This window comes from Panthera onca, chromosome A1 (assembly GCF_046562875.1).
Source record: "Panthera onca isolate mPanOnc1 chromosome A1, mPanOnc1 haplotype 2, whole genome shotgun sequence".
In the NCBI taxonomy this organism is placed as follows: domain Eukaryota; kingdom Metazoa; phylum Chordata; class Mammalia; order Carnivora; family Felidae; genus Panthera; species Panthera onca.
Window position 1 is genome coordinate 30,260,833 of NC_138339.1, and position 21,505 is coordinate 30,282,337.

At 37.5% G+C, this 21,505-nt stretch overlaps 1 protein-coding gene across 1 annotated transcript in view; it reads left to right on the top strand.

Annotated features, from left to right (window-relative positions):
* Positions 1–21,505, top strand: part of WDR70 (WD repeat domain 70) — a 298,457-nt gene that overhangs the window by 238,317 nt on the left and 38,635 nt on the right. The window contains exons 11-13 of the mRNA XM_078445080.1: positions 7,344–7,443; positions 10,119–10,203; positions 11,679–11,817. Coding sequence (XP_078301206.1) covers positions 7,344–7,443; positions 10,119–10,203; positions 11,679–11,817 — 324 coding nt within the window. The remainder of the gene's footprint in view (positions 1–7,343; positions 7,444–10,118; positions 10,204–11,678; positions 11,818–21,505) is intronic.

Here is a 21,505-nt window from a genome sequence, read left to right on the forward strand (position 1 = left end):
AAATTTTCTCTATTTTCAGCCCAGCAATTCACTTAAATCCTCTCATTTAAAATAGTTAATTCCACTGTCTCTATTAATTACAAAATGTGTTTTGATCATTTTGAGGGCTGTTGTTCCTCTTGCATTGATTGAGACAGATCTCGGCAGCCCCCAGATGTACACTCACTGACCATTGGTAGCACCAGAGAATGTTTGGATTACATTTAGGATTTCAAGAATGCTATATTTAAGACTTTGTGGAAGATGTCATATTTTTCTTGGAGATTCTGGCAGACTGCATTAGAGAAGAAAAACTAGAATTAGCATAGCCACAGATGACAGGACCAGGACCCATAAGTAGGTGTTGGAATTCTAGGAAGGAGTCTTGGACCCAGTTTAAGAAAAGTGTTCCTAATTAGAGCCACCCAGAAATGGATGGTTGTTGCTTATAATGTATGGAGTTTTGTACTGCCAGAGGCTCCTGAGCAGCTGCAAAGAGAGGATATAAGGACATTTTTACCAACTGGAGTTTGTACTATATCTCAGGAGAGGGCCTTTAAAGCTCTAGCATTTCTGCTTGCATTTTCCAGCATTATGCACACGGGAGACTTGATACTCTCCAAATCATAACATAAGGCACTCCCAAGGATAGGAAACCTATATAAAGGAGTTAATAATCTCCATTTCCCTAAAGAACGATGTTCTTTGCCTCGGATGATCATAAAATCAGTTAAAGGAGAAGGTTAAAGGAGAAGTCTCAGTTTTAGATTTCCCACATTATGCCAGAAGTGTTTTTAGTCAGGCTGACTCTGTTTCCAGAGTGTGAGGGTGTATGTCATTGTTACTGTCCAAGTGTTGATATTTTACAAAAGTTTAAGATCCCCTCTGGCTATCTATTTTGTATCATTAGAAGAAACTTTTGTTACTGGTTAAAGTGAAGTTAATAATTGAGCTCTTTTGACATAGAATCTGTGAGCTGTCCATCTCAAGTGAGGACACTTTGTCTCTTTCTTTTATTGGGTTCGTTAAAAAAAGTTTTTTTTAAGTTTATTTATTTTTTCAGAGAGAAAGAGAGAGCAAGCAGAGGAGGGACAGAGAGACAGGGATAAGGAGGATACAAAGCAGGCTCTGTGCTATCATCACAGAGCCTGACTCGGGGCTTAAACTCACGAACTGTGAGATCATAACCTGAACCAAAACCAAGAGTGAGACACTTAACTGACTGAGCCACACAGGTGCCCCTTTACTGGGTCCTTTAAAAAAGGAAATGATTTAGAAATTTTGAGTGCAGTCTCTCCTTTGAAATCTTAGTCATTAATACGCAGCAATTTGTCACTCTAAAAGAGTGTTGTACCGAGATGTTATCGATAAGGCAATAGAAAATACTGGAAGTCACAAAGACAAGGTGGAACTTGTTTTGTGGCATATATTCACACGTTTTGCATTATAAACAATGAATTGTAGAAGTTTCAAAACACCCAACCTCCAATAGAGTGGCTTTTTATTTTTTTATTTTTTTTATTTTTTATTTTTTATTTTTTAATATATGAAATTTACTGTCAAATTGGTTTCCATGCAACACCCAGTGCTCATCCCAAAAGGTGCCCTCCTCAATACCCATCACCCACCCTGCCCTCCCTCCCACCCCCCATCAACCCTCAGTTTGTTCTCAGTTTTTAACAGTCTCTTATGCTTTGGCTCTCTCCCACTCTAACCTCTTTTTTTTTTTTTTTTCCTTCCCCTCCCCCATGGGTTTCTGTTACGTTTCTCAGGATCCACATAAGAGTGAAACCATATGGTATCTGTCTTTCTCTGTATGGCTTATTTCACTTAGCATCACACTCTCCAGTTCCATCCACGTTGCTACAAAAGGCCATATTTCATTTTTTCTCATTGCCACGTAGTATTCCATTGTGTATGTAAACCACAATTTCTTTATCCATTCATCAGTTGATGGACATTTAGGCTCTTTCCATAATTTGGCTATTGTTGAGAGTGCTGCTATAAACATTGGGGTACAAGTGCCCCTATGCATCAGTACTCCGGTATCCCTTGGGTAAATTCCTAGCAGTGCTATTGCTGGGTCATAGGGTAGGTCTATTTTTAATTTTCTGAGGAACCTCCACACTGCTTTCCAGAGCGGCTGCACCAATTTGCATTCCCACCAACAGTGCAAGAGGGTTCCTGTTTCTCCACATCCTCTCCAGCATCTATAGTCTCCTGATTTCTTCATTTTGGCCACTCTGACTGGCGTGAGGTGATATCTGAGTGTGGTTTTGATTTGTATTTCCCTGATAAGGAGCGACGTTGAACATCTTTTCATGTGCCTGTTGGCCATCTGGATGTCTTCTTTGGAGAAGTGTCTATTCATGTTTTCTGCCCATTTCTTCACTGGGTTATTTGTTTTTCGGGTGTGGAGTTTGATGAGCTCTTTATAGATTTTAGATACTAGCCCTTTGTCCGATATGTCATTTGCAAATATCTTTTCCCATTCTGTTGGTTGCCTTTTAGTTTTGTTGGTTGTTTCCTTTGCTGTGCAGAAGCTTTTTATCTTCATAAGGTCCCAGTAATTCACTTTTGCTTTTAATTCCCTTGCCTTTGGGGATGTGCCGAGTAAGAGATTGCTACGGCTGAGGTCAGAGAGGTCTTTTCCTGCTTTCTCCTCTAAGGTTTTGATGGTTTCCTGTCTCACATGCAGGTCCTTTATCCATTTTGAGTTTATTTTTGTGAATGGTGTGAGAAAGTGGTCTAGTTTCAACCTTCTGCATGTTGCTGTCCAGTTCTCCCAGCACCATTTGTTAAAGAGACTGTCTTTTTTCCATTGGATGTTCTTTCCTGCTTTGTCAAAGATGAGTTGGCCATACATTTGTGGGTCTAGTTCTGGGGTTTCTATTCTATTCCATTGGTCTATGTGTCTGTTTTTATGCCAATACCATGCTGTCTTGATGATTACAGCTTTGTAGTAGAGGCTAAAGTCTGGGATTGTGATGCCTCCTGCTTTGGTCTTCTTCTTCAAAATTACTTTGGCTATTCGGGGTCTTTTGTGGTTCCATATGAATTTTAGGATTGCTTGTTCTAGTTTCGAGAAGAAGGCTGGTGCAATTTTGATTGGGATTGCATTGAATGTGTAGATAGCTTTGGGTAGTATTGACATTTTGACAATATTTATTCTTCCAATCCATGAGCAGGGAATGTCTTTCCATTTCTTTATATCTTCTTCAATTACCTGCATAAGCTTTCTATAGTTTTCAGCATACAGATCTTTTACATCTTTGGTTAGATTTATTCCTAGGTATTTTATGCTTCTTGGTGCAATTGTGAATGGGATCAGTTTCTTTATTAGAGTGGCTTTTTAAAGTAGTACCTAAATGGGGGCACTTGGGTGCCTCAGTCCAACCCTTTATCTCAGTTCAGGTGTTGATCTCAGGGTCATGAGCTCAAGCCCCATGTTGGGCTCCACGCTGGGCATGAAGTCTAAAAAACAATCAAAACAACAACAACAACAACAAACCAAGGAGTACCTGAATGAGGAGACCTAAAAGCATAAAAGTGTGGCAGATGAATATTGGGTAAAATCCTTTCTTACTAGATTAAGGCAAAATCCCCTGTAGTCATAATACCTTATTGCCATTCAGTTCCTTGTACTGTAGTTGTACTGTCACCTGTTAGATCCAGCAGAATCTTTCCTTAAGTTTTGAAACATTGCACTTTTTCCTTGCTTGTGTACCAGGTGCCTTATATGTCTTTAAACATTAGAATCCCACTCAGGGCAGTAAAAAGAAGCAAGACCAATTTAGGAAATAGCACATTCGCAGCTTCATCTCACCCCTGTGTGAGCAACAAGGAAGAGAGTCAGACTGTCACAGGGAGCAACCTGCTGCCACTGAGCTCATGCTGAAGCTTATATGACAGGATTCCCTTGGATTCTGTGCCTTTTAAGGTTCTGTATCCCACTTTACTGGTATACGTGTATATACACATCTATGTATATATGTATTTCTATGGTCAAACATTGGCATTCAAAATCTCTTTTGTCCTATTAATAATACAAAAGTACATAATTGATCAGTTAGTTTAATTAGAAAATATTATATATACTTATATATACCAGTTTTTGTCTTTTTCTTAAGAATCACAGAGCTATCAGAGACCCTAGAAATCGTCTCGCACAGTCCATTTATTTTACAGAAGATTGACTTGTGATCTGGAGAGGCTAATTTGTCCCTAGTCGCACTGCTAGTTTTTGACTGAACTAAGTCTAGATTTCCTATCTCCTGGTCCTGGCCCACTGCTCGTTTTACTGTACCCCACTGCCTTACCGCTCCTGAAATGAGGGGTCAGTAAACATAAACAAAACATTTAAAACAAATACACAAAAACTAAGTTGGGGCGCCTGGGTAGCTCAGTCAGTTAAGCTTCTGATTCCAGCTCGGGTCATGATCTCACGGTTCGTGAGTTTGAGCCCTACACTGGGCTCTCTGCTGTCAGCGCAGAGCCTGTTCCAGATCCTCTGTCTCCCTCTCTCTCTCTCTCTGCCTCTCCTTTGTGCTCTCACTCTCTCTCAAAAATAAATAAACATTAAAAAAAGCCCCACAAAAAATCTAAGTTAATTTCACTGAGAGGCCAAAGGTAGCACAGGCTTTTTGGTGAACTGTTACCCCTACAGTCTCTTTCAGAAGTTTTATTTAGAGTTTAGTAGTTGATGACTTGATGAAATATGACCAATTGGCAAATTTTCCTAATTGAGTTTGGTAGCAGAGTTTTGTTTTTTCTGAGGAACAAAATATTCCTAATCTATCTCCACATGTGTCCAGAATGATCTTTTTAAAATAAGCAAACCCAGTCATGTCCTGCTCTGAGTAAACTCCATTAAGCAGCTCTCTTTTGCCTTCAGGATAAAATCTAAGTCCTGAACATGGCCCACAAGGCTCCTGGTAATCGAGGCCCTGCTCACACCAGCCCTTCACCTCACCTTTCCCTCGAGTCATGGTTTGCTTCTTTTAGTTCTTTGACTCCAACCAGTTCTCTTACCTTTATGCACATGTTAGCTTTCTGTTGCTTCCTAACAAATTACCACTAATTTAGTGCCTTAAAAAAACACCAATTTGTTATTTCACAATTTCTCCAGGTAAGATGTCTGTCATGGTGTGGTGGGATTCTCTTCTTAGGCTCTCACCAAGCTAAAATCAAAGTATTGGCCAAGGATGTGGCTCTCATCTGGGGTTCAGAGTCCTCTTTCAAACACACTGGTTATTGGCAGAAATCAGATACCCATTTCCTTGACACATCTTCAGAGTCAGCAGTGACATGTCCAACACTTTTTATTCTTCCAGCCTCTCTGACGTACTCTCCTGTCATGTCTGTGTGGCTTCCTCTTCTGTCCTCAGCCAAGAGGAAGTTCTCCTTGCAAAGACTCATGTGACTACTTCAGCCCCACCTAGATAATCCAGGATAATCTCCCTATTTTAGGGATAGCCAGTTAGTAACTTTAGTTTTACCTGCAGAGTCCCTTTTGCCATGTAGAGTGACATATTTATGGGCATGACACTGCAGGGAAGAGGTCATGGGGGTCAAAATTCTGCCTACTACAACACAGTACTCTCGTTCTTGCCTCTGCATCCTGCTCCTTCATCTGCTAACTCATACTTTCATCCACTGCGTCACAGGATTTGTTTTTGCCCCTCTTCCTCCACTCCCCCTCCCCCATTCTCAGGGTTAGATTAGGCATCTCTCTTCAGTGCTCACTTATGACTCTTCACATCCCCATTGTACCACTTGTCCCTTCGTATGCTTAACTGTGTTCTTTGAGGGGACTGACTGACTGTCAGCTCTCTGAGGAAAGAAGCCATGTTTATCTTTGCACATTCGTGTTTCCCTGCTTAACATTATGTCTGCCGTACAGTTGACACCCAGTTAAAAAGAAAAGTTGAATCAACAAATTATTTGTACCCATGAGATGTAGGAGCATGATAGCCATGTTTAATACAAATTTCTAAGACTGTCAGAGGAAGAGAGAAGACAAATTTAACTCAATATTTATAAATTATTAAAAACAAAAACAAAAACAAATCCAGCCTGCTTTTGTAAGGTACTGTGCTCCTCATTACTGGAAGCCTTTAGGTGGAAGCTCACTGACAGGGCATCAGGGATATTGCTGGAAGCTCTGATTTGTGACCAATTCTTGTTAGGGTTGAGGTAAGAGCAAAGGAGATGGGGTCACTTGTATTCCTATACCTGTGGCTCCTAGCAGAGACCTACATGCTATTGTCACTAGGAGTGTCCCTGTCCATTCAGTGGAATTTTCTAGCCTGGTAGATCTGGGATAACTGACTCCCTAGTCCCTTAGCCTGTGCTGGTTACTGAGTCATAACTGAGTGATAGGATTAGTATCGTAGAGTTACTTTTAGAAGTCATTACCTGTGAAGAAGCAATATTAGGAGTAAAAAGACTACTAACACACAGCACCAGAAAAGAAGTAGTGTTTAAGAGCAGGCCTCCTGAGTCCTGTACCCAGCTCTAGCACTTACCAGCTCTGTGGCTTTAGATAAGGAACTTTAGTCTCTGGGGTTCAGTTTCCTCAAATGTAACATGGACATGATAATAGTAGAACCTTAACTTGTGGACTGTGAGAATGAAGTAGACGAGACCATAGAGGATGGAGTGCCTAGGATATGATTAGCATTGCAGCAGGGTTACCTCTCCCCCTCCTCCTCCCCCGCAACAACGTTATCCTACAGGCACATACAAGAGAGTTCAAGGCCTACAACCACATGCCCAGTGTCTGGCATATACTAGGAATACAGTGGTATGTATATATATACATATATATATATATATATGTATGTGTGTGTGTGTGTGTGTGTGTATATATATATATATATATATATATATATATATATATACAACATACCCAACATGGGTCTTAAACTCCGAACCCTGAGATCAAGATTCACACACTTTACTGACCGAGCCAGCCAGGCAGTCCTACAATGATACATTTGATTTAATAAATAATATGTTCACTTGTAATTTTTATTTATATTACTCTTTCAGATAACTATAGAAAATGGTCCCAATAACTTTATAAGAACTGAATACTGAGTTGATCTTGTGTTGCTCAGAGCTTGCGAAGGCAGTCTGAAAGATGGGACTTACTTAATCTCTTTTTTATTATTAGAGCAAATGGATGTTTTTGGAAACTATTGGAATTTTTTTCCAGGGTAAAGAAAGCTATAATCAAATGAAATTAATATTTTACATATATCCTTTTCTGGATGATAGAGTAAAATACTCTTGCCACAGAAATGTTCTTGTTTGAATTCAGATGAGATGTTAATTAACACTTTGCTTGTCTTTGCAAACAGGTTCATCCTAAATTCCACTATAAACAGGCTCATGACCCAGGAACAGACACTTCCTGCGTGACTTTTTCCTATGATGGTAATGTCCTTGCTTCTCGTGGAGGTAGGTTAAAAACTTTCTTTCGGATGTATTTCTATATATAAAATGATCATAATTAACCCTAATAAAGTTACACTAATATCCTAACAGTAAAGGTAGCTGTGCTTTTGTTAATGTAACTTTGTCAGTCTTCTTTTTCATTAAAATGCATATCCAATTTGGCAAAATTGTTTTATTAGAAGTTGTCAAGTAAAATTTAGAAAATATGTACTTTTTTGCCTGAGTTTTTATTTTAGCTTCAAATTCCATCAGAGTTTGAAGCCTCCAAGGATGACCTTTGCCTCTACTTTATGGAATTTTGTAGATGATTTTCTACAGTATTTGTATACTGTTTTTAAATTTAGAGTCTTCTGTTAGCTCACCATTAATTTTTTTTTTCCAGTTCAAACACTATAACAATTCAGTTAAAAAAAAAAGTTGTATACCTGGGTGTCATTTTTTAAATAGCTATGTAGTTTTATGTGACCATATTATAAGTTTACTTATCCACACTCATATGGTTGAATATGGGTTGTACCTTTTTGCTGAATCCTTCTCACATGGATAAGCGAAGTGTTAACTGAAGGAGATAAGAGAATAGTAAGGACGGCTTATGAGTAAAGCATTACGTGAAGTATGGGACATGACTGAGGATCTTCCTGGAGGCCCATTTGTGGGGAGGGAAAGAAACAGCAGAGTAAGTAGGTGGGAGCCATGTTACAGATGGCTTTAAATATCAAATAAAGAATTTAGTCTTTATTCCATAGGCCATGTTAATCTAGCAACACTACCTTCAGTCATTCATTCACTCCATCAACTACTATATTATGTTGAGTAACTACTCTGAGTTACCATTATGCTGGGTGCTGGGTATACAATGTGAACATCATAGACAGAGTTCCTTTCCTGAAAGAATTTGCAACCTGGTGTAGAGAGTAGTGGGAGTGAGGGGGAGATGGAGAGACTTGGTACAGCTTTCACTCAGTTCAGCCATTCCATGTCTGTGTACCTCGGGGACTGTATTCAGGTTCTCTGTCCTCTGAGGAAGCCTTCTCTATTATATCCAAACTACCCTTACTTACATAATTGTAAAAAAGCAAAGCACATGTATATGTATTTTCTATTTATGGTAAATATGGAAAAGGTGGGTATTATAAAATATGTATTTTGGTTTATCAATTCTAACCTGTTCAAGTCCTGAGATGGCTCTTAATTAAAACTATGTGTACTCTTTACTTACAAATAGTGGTTCTTACCCCAAGAGTCTGTATCTGAATCTTCTGGGAAAGTTTTTCAAATGATAAATGTTTCACCTAGAAATTTTCACATTTACTCTTGCCCCTTTAGAAGGTGTACCCAAATCTCCAATGTGCACTGGGGAGGCAAGAGGGGAATAAGAGAGAAGTGTAGTTTGAAAATTCTTCTCAGAGCATTCTAAAACAGGCCAGCCCCAACCCAGTTGTTAAGTACTAGAAGTACAGGACTAATTCCATTTCAGTCAAAGCCATTTTGGTGATAATTCTTACCTTCCCCTTCCATCCTGTAATAGCTGTTGGGTACCATGTTGCCAACACAACATGCATACTATATTCCATCCTTTTTCTTCCTGAGTGTATAGAATATGACAGATGGAAGTCAATTCACCAGAGTCCCTGGGTGTTGTAAGATGTTCCTGCTAGTTCCAGAACCTGCCAGTTTAGCTAAACTCTTTAATGCAGATTAATGTTTTTTTTTTTTTTTTTACTGTTTTAGAATTGTGAGGATATGTAATCTTTTTTTTTTTTTTTTCAAGACTAAAAGCAAAAAGGTGAATCTTACAAAGTTCTTCCAATATAAGCAGGACCCCAGTCCAGCCAGTTGTGGATTAGTGCACCTGCCAAAAGTTGTGTTTCAGAGGAAGAGTCACTTGGGAGAGAGTGGAGACTTTTATTGAACTCTCCACTCACCTCACTTGCACCTGATATTGATTCCTTATTGGACCCAAGGGGTTGAGGCGGGTCTCAGCTGTGGACATGGGGGAAAAAGAGCAGCAAAGACATTACTTATATGAGTTTTGGCTTTCATTCCGGTCAAGAATATTAGTTAGTAGCCCTATAGAAATATAAAAAAGTGATCCTTAGAAGAATATCCATTATACTTTAAAGAGCTTGGAAAAGCTGTACTCCCCAGCAAAGTGAAGAGTGATAGCCACAGGTGGAGTTACACTGGAGGGAAGGGAATCACATGGCTCACCCTCATTAATGTTAATGGATAGCTTCATCTACACACCAACGGGAGAAAGAATCTGTTGTGAATTGAACTATTTTCAGTCCTGATGGTTGTTAAATTAATATCTTCTTAAGCAGTCAGGTTATGCTCAACTGTACCTTAGGGGAACTGCCAGCTGCTGTAAAATCACTCCTTAGAGTAGATTCTCCAGGGTTCCTTCTAGCCTACAGATGCTACATCAGTTGGAAAATTTATTTCTAGGAGACCAGTTCATTATCATATATCTTTCTACTGTTCTCACATCTACTACTTTCAAACTCCCCAAACAGTTAAAAAAGTAAAACACTTATGTGCTTTTCTTTCTTTTTCTTTTTCTTTTTTCCTTTGTTTCCTTCCTATAGTTATACACTAAGGTTAGCAAACTCTAAGCTTGGAACTAGTTCTTTTTGGACAATGCACTTTCTGTCTTTTCTTTTTCTTTCCTCTATTAGGTGATGATACATTGAAATTATGGGACATTCGACAGTTTAATAAGCCACTTTTTTCAGCCTCGGGTCTTCCTACCATGTTCCCAATGTAAGTAGCGTATTTTAAATAATTGATAAACATAAGAGAGTGAACAAGAAATTTCTTCACCTTAATGTTAATTTATATCGTATGTCTTCTAAAAAGAAATATGAAGAGTATTTGATATCTGTTCTTGAAGATGCATTTTATTTTTTCTTTTCATTTGCACATTCTTCAGACCATAAAATTCTTTGGAAGTTGAAATGATGTATGTTCATGTGTTTGTATGTGTGTGTTTATGTGTATACACACATAGGTCTTTGGGCAGTAAAAATATTTTAAGGGATTGAGTTGGTTTTTTTTTAATATGTATAAATGACAGGGTAAGCCTCCGTATTGTTGTCTTTTAAAATTTGAATCCCATTCCATCAAAGCAATTTTCCATAGTTACTAAGCATTATTATATATTGTTTTCTCAATTTTTTCTTATCTCAATTCCAGTCAATAATTCACTATCCTTCACTTGGTCAGAACATCCTGCTCGAGGTAGCTGAACACTGTTCTCTCCATTGTCTTATGTTGACAACTGAAACACGTAAAGATTTTTCTGAGGCAGCTGAGGTGGGATTTGAACTTTAAGTCCTGCAGTTGGTGCCTAAGCAAAAGTCTCTATTTATGTGGAAATAAAATTTCACATCTGTGTTAAATAATGACCAACAGGGAGAGCGTGAAGTTGATGGAGGCGCCAACTGCAGGAAACAGTGTAATAGCAGAGCACTAATTCTAGCGCGGTCCATTGCCCATGGCATTTATCTGTTAAGACAAACAGATGGACAAACAAACATGAATTTATAGCTGATGAGACTTTTTTTGAACTATTATGCCTGCTGTAAGCTATGCTAACTGCATGACTTCTTTGGATCATGTCTTAGACTATTCACAATCAGGTGGCCAGATCTCTAATAACAAGAGCTGTTGAATTCTAGCCATCAGTCAGGTTCCAGCGGTCCAACCTGCTCCTCATTTCATGGTGCTTGACTTGACAAACCTCAAATTATTTGGGGATGGTGGATAGTGGTGATAAAAAACATAGTTCCAAAACTGGACAAAATAATCACTGCTTAGACATTAGTCATACAATGTCTATTTGTCTATAGTACCGTCAGTGTCTATAATTGAGTTTTTCCCATACTTCCTTTACATTAAACATATAGCATGTAGAAGTTAAAAGCACACAAAGAAGTTAAAAGCACATTCTGGAATCAGACTGCCTAAGTTCGAATCCCAGCTGCACCACTTACTTTTGTGATCTTGGGCAAGGTTTATTTAATCTCTCTCTGCCTCAGTTTCCTCATCAGTAAAATGGGAATAATAATATCTACCTCATGGGATTATTGTGAAAATTAAACAAAAAAATAAGTGCTTGAGTTACTGTAAGTCCTCTGTAAGAGTTACTTCTTATTACAATGGTGTTGTTTATATTGTATTTAACTCACTGTTGTAGGGTCATAAGCTTATGCTTATATACTGGTTTTTGTCTGTAGGACCGACTGCTGTTTCAGTCCAGATGATAAACTCGTGGTCACTGGGACATCTGTTCAAAGGGGATGTGGCAGCGGCAAACTTGTTTTCTTTGAGCGCCGGACTTTCCAAAGGGTGTATGAAATAGACATCACAGATGCGGTATGTAAATTCTTTTCTTCTCAGCCTTGAGAATGAAGTGAAGTTTGCCTCTTAGTCATCTTTTGTTTTGGTTTTAGTTTTTAAATAGAACATAAGCCCTGGCCCTTACAGTGCAATGGTAGTTGCTTTTTTTCTCCGGCACAGGAATTATTAGACTGGTGCAGATTGGCTGATCTACCCTTTCCCTTCCTTTGACCCAGTATTTCCTATGGGTCTGTCACACTTCAGTCATAATTTCAGCTGGGCTGAGGATGTTTGCCCCTCTGCCAACCAGTTTGAAGAGAGCAGAAGCTAACCTAATTATTATGTAGGCTGTAGAAACGAGTGTCCCACAGTGTGCATGTTTGTGAAGATTCAGGGATTGTGGACAGAAATGAAAGTTATGCCCTCGGAAAGTGATGAATTGTGTCATCGTTTCCTAAACCACAAAATCTTTGACAGAATTTGGCTTGCCAGAATTGTCATTGCTGTAAGACTGAGTTTCCGCTGAGCTCAATTTCTATTTAGTTATTTGGAAGCTTAAAACATTTCAGATTTAACTTCTGCTATCTAAAAAAAAAAAAAAAAAATCCACTAGTTTTCTTTACATATTTATATAAGTACTAAAACTCCAGCATGCGTGCACTGATTCATTCATTCATTCATTCATTCCTGTCCTGAGACTGGAGCTGTATGTGATGCAGTAATAGTGAAGTTTCCCAGAGGAAAATCTGAATTCCTTTATAGTCTTTTAAAGTATGTATTATTATTTCGATAGTAAGGTAAGTCATTGTTATTTTCTGAATATGAAACAGACCAATTAATGTCTGTAAGTTTCCTTTGGCTCACTGTCAAATCCTTTAGCAATATCCTATATCTTAAACAGTGCCCTTAATGTAGGCTTCTCCAGTTGTTTCAGCTCTTTGTAAACAGTTGGGACATATTATGTACTTAAATGATTCAGACAATTGAACAACTGTTTTTAAATCACCAGTAAAAAGCTCCTGTCTCTAATGCTGTAGTATTACTATGGAGTCTTAATTTGTAGGCCCTAAATTTGAAACCATGGTATAGTTAGAGACAATGAAATAACAATGAGACTAATTCTAGATGAGTACTTGGGTTTTATAGATTCTAATCTCATGACATAATTTGAAATGTGCCAGCACTAATAATAATTTTTGGGGGGTACAGCCAAGAGCCAACTAAAATACTAGAATCAAAGCAAACACTCTTGACTCTATCAACTTTAATCTCAAAAAATAAAATTATTATAATTGGTTGTTCCAGAAGTAAGCCATGTTCTGTTATGCCTCTCAATGACTGTACATTTCAGGATTACTCATGGTGTTGTGGTTTTAAAGTATAATTAAAATTGAAACCTAAATAAATTAAGGGATGTGTGATTGCACTTTTAAGACACACTAGGTTTTTGTAGTGTATAGAACATGCCATTTGCTGTGTTGCTCTGAGTTGCTTTTCTAGCTAGATCTTTTTCTCCATAGCCCTTATGGCCATTGCATCTATTGTATGTTTATTTGTTTTATCTGTGTTCTTCCACCAGGATGTAAGCCCACTAGAGCAGAAACTTTGTTGTGTTTGCTGTGATATCCTCAGTGCTTAGAACTGACAGACATACAGGTTGTATTTAATCAATAGTTATTGAATAAGTGAATGGTATCCTGGAGAAGTACGTGTAATGCATACTGGAGAGCGCAAGTGTGTCTAAAGAGTGAGGCAGGAGAGATGGAAAAGTAACCTGATCTTGTATGCCATAATAAGAAGGTGACTTTGTCTTTGTTTGTTTGTTTGTTTGTTTATTTAAAACATCGGAATGACACAATCAGATTTAGGCTTTAGAACAGTTAATTTTTACTGAAGTGTGAAGGTTAGATTTATAAGATTTCATTTGTGTATGAAGGCTGAGGTTTATTACTTGGGAAACTGAGTCAGTATTCTCTGAGATTAAAAAAGAAAGAAAAAAGAAAAGAAAGCAGAATTCGGAAGAAATATAGTGCATTGTTGATATGTTGAGCTTGAAATGCCAGCAGGATGTCTGGGTGGAGATAGTAGGCAGATGGGTACATGGGTTTGGTGCCGAAGAGAAGACACAATTTTGGGAGAAATATTTGCAGTTTTGTAGTTGAAATAGTGGCTGCTGATTAGTTTAAGGCACAAAGGATGGAGAATATGAGCCCTAGGAAACCTGAATCTTAAGGGATGAGCAAATGAAGAGAAGCAAACAAAAGAGAATGGTCATTAAGTAAATGGATTGTACCTTATATTGAATTATGTTAGAAAAGTCAGAAAACAGATTTTGAGATCCGTATTAATAGATGGGTGAAGAGAAAACTTCAAATAGGGACAAAGCCATGGCACTTTAAAGTGGTCTTTTACATAATTGATTTAAGATTTGTTTGCATTTTTGTTGTTAATATTAGACAGCATTGTTTGTTTTGTTCTTTTGAAGTTTATTTGTTTTTGAGAGAGAGAGCACACAAACAGGGGAGGGGCAGAGAGAGAGAGGGAGAGAGAGAGAATCCCAAGCAGACTCTGTGTGCTATCAGCACAGAGCCCGACCCCGGCTCCATCTCACAAACTGAACCCTGAGACCATGACCTGAGCCGAAATCAAAAGTTGGACGCTTACCCGTGACTGAGCTGCCCAGGCCGCCCCATCCCCACCCCCTGTCCCAGACAGCACTGTGTTTGTTTACATAGTAAGTAGAATGTTATGTTAAAGGAACTTTAAAATGTCTCTTTGATTTATTTTCTGAAGTTTTAAGTCTTCTTGGAATGTAAGAAAATAAGTATATTCTTTGGAATGGATAAAGAGGGTGGGCATTTTGCTAGAAGGACCAAAAATAGCTCTTCTTTTATTGTGTTTTTGTCATTAAAAACCAGAATAGTCATTTCTTTTGGAAATACCGCACTCTGCTGTGGTAAGGTACTTACTATGTTGAGTTTTAATTTACATAAAAGACAACATCTCATCCTTCCTATCAGCAGTTAGTGGTGTGCTTGCTCGACTAGGCACAGACAACGGTGGCTTCAGGTCTATCCTAGATGAATCCATTTACTTGAATAAAATACTAGTGATTGTATTCGCACATCCTCTTCTAAAATAAAAAAATACACCCCTACATCATTATATTTTAGAATGCCAAGCTCGGCACGTATATGGAACCAAATATTGTCTTCAGTCAGGGATGTTAACAGCTATACAGTTTCCTAATAACTAAAAACTATACTATAACTTTCACAATAAATAGCTTTTAAAAACATAATAATTGCATTTTCCTTATTTATTTTTGAAACAAACTTAAAGGAAAAACTAGTTTTAATTCTAGTCTCTGCATTGTCATATGCTCTGAAAATTTTTTTTCTCTATTCAACGTAGAGATACTCTTCACTAGGAAATGACAAACGTTTCTCTAACATTTACTATTTTTATTGTATGATGTTCACACACGTTTTACAATTCCGAAATTATTTTTAGATGTTTCTCTGTAGTTCAATTGTGTTTACTCAACTTAAAAAAAGTGCATATTTCTCATTTATCATCTAATTTTTTATGATTCGGGTAGTGTGCTTAGCCTCCTTTCTAAGATAAATTCCAGAATATAACTTGAATCTTGAGTTTTACAAGCTCACTTTAGTTTTTGTGTAAGATGGGGTTCTAAGCTTTTATATATTGTGTAAAAGGCTACCATTACTCTATTTTATGTGATCAAAGTATAGGAGAGAAAGAATGAACAAAATATAATTTGGAGATGTTGTATCATTTTTTTTTTTTAATAATTATGTTTGGAAGAAACATAGACAGTTTCAAACCTTTTCAAAGTTCTAGTTATTTCAGGAAATGCCCTGAAATAACGTTATGGTCTATTATTAACTTAGTGATTTTTCATCAAACTATAATTTGTTATAAAATGACTAACAGAATTTCCCTCTTTTTAACTAATATAAATCAAAGGACATGATTTATACAATTATTCTAACATTACCATTTATACTCTTTAACCCAAGCATAATGGAATAAAGTTTTTTGACCTGGTATTATTTAAGATGGCAGCCTCTTCACCTCAGTTGCTTTCAGAAATAATTTACCCAAAAGAAATTGGGTAAAGAGGAAAAGAGTGAAAAAGAAGCAGCGCCTGGGTGGCTCATTTGGTTAAGCATCCGACTCTTGGTTTTGGCTCAGGTCATGATCTCATGGTTCGTGTGTGCAAGCCCCGCATCAGGCTCTGCACTGACAGTGTGGAGCCTGCTTGGGATTCCATCTCTCCCTTTCTCTCTGCCCCTCCCCTGCACTCTCTCTCCTGTCTCTCTCTCTCAGAAATAAATAAACACTAAAAAAAATATTTAAGGAAAAAAAGTAGAAAGGCAAAAAGCCAGAAATTTCACACTTGATCCTGACTATTCTTCTGATTTGTTAGCTTATGTGCTTTGGTGAGGGAACTCTGTTTCTGTGAACATTGACTGAACAAAGTGAGCAATAGAAGGAAAAAAAATCAAACTTCTATTTACAAAACTTGGCTATAGCATCTAGCAAACTGATCTGGTATATGGCCACTTAAGGAAAAGGAAGGGAAATTTGCTTTGGTATTTTCAACTAGACTGCTTTATTTCATTCATTCATTCATTCGTTTGTTCATTCATTTTCAACTAAACTGCTTTAGATATTTCAAAGTTGATTGAGAATACGAGTACCAACAGAAGAAATACAATAGCATTTTAAGGAAGAAAAAAGATTCATTTGTGACTAAAACATATCTGATTATCTTTAGGAACATTATTTAACCACCAAAGAGAACGTATAGAGCAAGGATTATCCAAGGTTTTTGCTTCTTTTCTACCATTACTTGTTCTCCAGAATATCCCCTTCCTGTGAGAAATGAAATCTAGATTATGCACATCTCATTTATGTTATTTAAGAAAGAAAACTCAGAATGTCAAGTAATTGGTATAATCAGTTTGAGTTCTTATTATTAATTTTTTTCATGGATCCAACTCTACAGTTAGAGAAAGTGTATATTCTGGATCTGTCTTCCTGGGACTTTATCAACTATTTGCATCTTCATCAAATGGAGGAAAGTGAAATAAAAACAATGACTTTTCTGTTTATTATTAATTCTGGCCTTCCCCTAAAAGATAGGGAGAACTTGAAGTTTTTCTGCCAGATTTATTTATTTACTTACTTACTACAGGCTGTATTCCTGCCCCTTATTATCATGGGTACTGATTGAAAAATACATAATTATTGTCAAAATTATATTAATTAAATTATAGCATATATATGTACCAAAGGAAGGAGAAATATTTTATTTAAGACCTATTTATCTTATTATGGAGATAGTCTATTAGATACACTAAGGAGAAAGTGAGGTCCATATTGTGTTTAAAAAAATGGTTTATTTTTTCTTTTAATATTTATTTATTTTTGTGAGACAGAAGGAGAGAGAGAGCAAGCATGAGCGGGGCAGGGGCAGAGAGAGGGAGGGAGACACAGAATGGGAAGCAGACTCCAGGCTCTGAGCTGTCAGCACAGAGCCTGATGTGGGGCTTGAACTCACAGACCACAAAATCATGACCTGAACCAAAGTCGGATGTTTAATCGACTGAGCCACCCAGGAGCCCCTAAAAAAAAAATGATTTCTTTTGAAAAAAAAAAAAAAAAAAAAAAACACTTCTATAAACATATCAACCATGTTTCCTTCTTTATTTAATTAGGTGAAGTTCTGATGGGAACTTGAATTTACATTATTTTTCCTTAACTTGAAAGCTCTGATTCTTCATATATATCAGTGAGGACTATATCCTATTAGCTCTTGGGTTTTTTTATTTCTTTGTTTCTTAGAGAGAGTGCGAGCGCAGGGAGAGAAGGGCAGAGGGAGGAAGAGAGAGAATCTTAAGCAGGCTCCATGCTTAAGATTAAGAGTCTAATGGGCTTGATGCGGGGCTCAATCCTACAACCCTGGGATCATGATCTGACCTGAAATCAAGACTTGGGCGTTCAATCAACTAAGCCACCCAGGCACCTCAACTTTTTGGTATTTTAATGTATTTTCTGGCTATAAATGTAGTACATATTGAATCTAAAAATCTGACAATGTAGAAAAGATCACTAAGAAAGTAAATAGCATATCTAATCATGGCACACATAGATTATTCCCCATATGACATTTAAATTAATAAATTTTGATGTCCAAGAAAATTGCTGTATTTGTTAACCTAAAGAATGACCTATAACATAGAATGAAAGTATTACTGCTTTCATTTCACATAACAAATTTTTGTGTTTTTATTAGCAGAGTGTATTGATATTTTAAATCCAAAGAGATTTAAGGGAAAGAATAAATGGTTATAACAAAGCCATAAAATAATGGACCCATCACAAAGCTAGCTAGCTATTTATCTTAATTTATAAGTGTAAGGAACATGCTGACCATTCCGACTACAATCATCCTCCATTATTTGTACATATGTAAGAGAGCAGAAAGGTCATTCAAATTAATGGCTATTCCAGAAGTCCTCAGAAATGGCTTTGGAAAGTATCTTTGTTCTTACATTTGAGTATGGATATAACCACTCTGGAAATTCACTTCAAACAAATTAATGAAGCTAGGCTTGTGATAGCTGGTCTCTGGAGAATTGAACAACTCCTCTCTTCTTTCATTTCATACTGGGAGTAGACTAATGATCTGTCTCACTGATAGGAGATTCCAGCTCAGGCAGAATTGCACCTCTTTAAGTGCTTTCTAGAAATAAAGGAATCAAGCAATGTCTTTGCCCAGCCAGGATCATACAGGTAATAGTACACAGAGGAAACTGGAGCTATTGACAGTGTGAATGCCAACTGAAAATAAACTCAAAAGAAAAATTATATTTGGCATTTATCTGCCTTCTAAAATACAGTGAAACCTTCCTAATGTGAAGCTCAGGGGATGGAAAAAATGGGCTTTGAGTTTAACTAGCTTTCCGTTATCTGATTTTTATTAAAGAGTAATCAGGCAGCTGGTTGACTAGGGAATAGCAGTTGCTTTGAATTATGTATTATTTTCAATAAAGCAGCATCAGCTTAATGAAATTTTGCTGTAATTCACTTTCTTGGGAGGATTAAACAATGCAGATTCTCTATGGATACTGATTAACATATTTGTACTTAATAAAATATGTGTATTTCCCAACAGCCAAGTGATAAGACAGTATATTCAACATAGGTCTTTGGAGCATTTGCTCTTTGGGAACAGGAAGGCAGGGTACATGAGCACTGGTCGTTACCTGGTCTTCTGAGATGTATGAATACTTGATGAAGAACTTGGGAGTAAGTAGAAAATAATGCAGTTTTAATGTAAATCTGCCAGTACAACAGTTACATGGTTCTTTCTCTAGCACTACCGTTTTTAGGGTCAAGAGCTAATTTCCAACATGGCCATTAGGACAGTGTCTTATTGTCAGGATGCACAATGATCAGCGCCTACTACTTTCTGTAGGAGTATTTTCTTTAATCACTGAAGAAAAGGTATGCCATTGGGCTATGATGAAAAACAATATTGCATTTTGGCTGCTTCTGTGGTTTGGATTACTAAATTATTTCTTGAGGCAAGCAGCATACTTATGAGAGTTCAATTTAAACAGTACTGGACCGGGGTGCCTGGGTGGCTCAGTTGGTTGAGTGTCCAACTCTTGATCTGGCTCAGTTTATGATCTTACAGTTTGTGGGCTTGAGCCCCGCATTGGGCTCCTTGCTGAGCATGGAGCCTGTGAATATTCTCTCTCTCTCTCTCTCTCTCTCTCTCTTTCTCTCACTCTCTCTGTCCTTCTGCCCCCTCCCCCACTCTTTCTGCAAATATATACATACATATACACACATACACACATACATACATACACACATAGATACATACATAAACTTGGACCTCAGCTGGAGTCCCCTGCTAAGTTAGCTGTTAGCTTCACAATGTCCAAGGGGGTGCTGGTATCAGTAAGACTTGATGAAATTACTTCTCGTTGCGGATAAAACTATCATGTTGTGGATGTTCCAAGACAGTAGTTCTCGGGACTTGAAGAATACAGTTGAGTACTCATCTGTAGGCACATGCAAATAGTAAAGAAATCCCTGATGTTTTGGTAATATTTGCCTTATCAAGTCATTCACTGTTTTTAAGTAAGGAAAATGATAAGAACTAATTTAGTGCTGACTCATTGTTATTATTTTTGAAAATTATACAATAAAATCTATCCTTTTAAAAAATGTTCAGTTCAGTGATTTTTAACACATGTATGGATTTATGTAGCCACCATCAACACAGTCAGGGTACAGAACAGCTCCATCACCCCCAAAACACTTCTTTGTGCTCTGCTTCTGGGGTCACACACTCGCTGCCTCCCCTGCCCCCCTCTCCTAACCCCTAGTGTTCACTGATCTGTGCTCCACTGTAGTACTACCTTTTCAAGAACTTGTCTTCTATATGGATTCATATCGTATAACCTTCTTAGACCAACATCTTTTGGCAGAATGCTTTTGAGATTCATCCAGGTCATGGTGTGTATTGATTTGGTTGTTACATTTTATTGCCAATAGTATTCCACTGTGTGGGGATAGCACAGTTTACTGCAGGACATGTGATTGTTTCCAGTTTTTAGAGATTATGTATAGAACTGCCATAAGCATTCATATCTCAGTTCATTCATTTCTCTAGAGTAAAAACCTAAGAGTAGGCTTCCTAGGTCATACAGTGAGTATGTGATTATTTTTAAAAGAAAATGCTAAGCTGTTCTTCCGATTAACAGCACCGTGTTGCATTTTTACCATCGGTGTATTTCTTTTCCACTTGCTCAATATCCCCACCAAAACTCTGTGTTGTTGAAGCACCAGTTTTTCAAATTTTTTTGAAATTCTTTAAATCAGGTTTAAACCAAGGTTGTTTGTGTTCTTCTTGTTAAGTTTTCAGAGTCCTTTATCTATTCTAGACACCAAGTTCTTTTTAGGTTAAGTTCTTTTTAGTATATTTGCAAATATTTCCTCCTAGTCTCTTGCTTATTTTTTTCTTTTTCTTAGTTGTGTATTTTACAAAGCAAAAGATTTTAATGTTGATAAAACCTAACTTATCAGTTTTTTCTTTATAGAGTGTACTTTTGGTGTCATGTCTAAGAGCTCCTTGACTGACCCCAGATCACCCAGATTTTCTTCTAAAAATTTTACGCCTTATATTTAGGTCTGGTGGTCCAGTTTGGGCTAAATTTGATGAAATGGAGGGAGGCATTAAGTTGAGGCAGGGCCTGGACTAGGGCCAGGCTCAAGCACAAAATTTAAGGAGGTGCCAAATAACTCAGTAATCAAGATAAATGACATTTAAAAATTTTTTTTCTTTTAATGTTTATTTATTTTTGAGAGACAGAGAGAAACAGAGAACAAGCAGGGTAGGAACAGAGAGAGAGGGAGACACAGAATGTGAAGCAAGGCTCTAGGCTCTGAGCTGTCAGCACAGAGTCCGACGCGGGGCTCGAACCCATGAACCATGAGATCATGACCTGAGCCGAAGTCAGTCGCTTAGCTGACTGAGCCACGCAGGCACCCCAAGATAAATGACATTTTAATGCAACATTATAAAAAATGAAAATCAATGCAAAAAATCCAGGATGAATAATATACCAGTGTTTTAAACAAAAGTGGGATGAATAACAGTGCTGTGCCAAGCTGTATT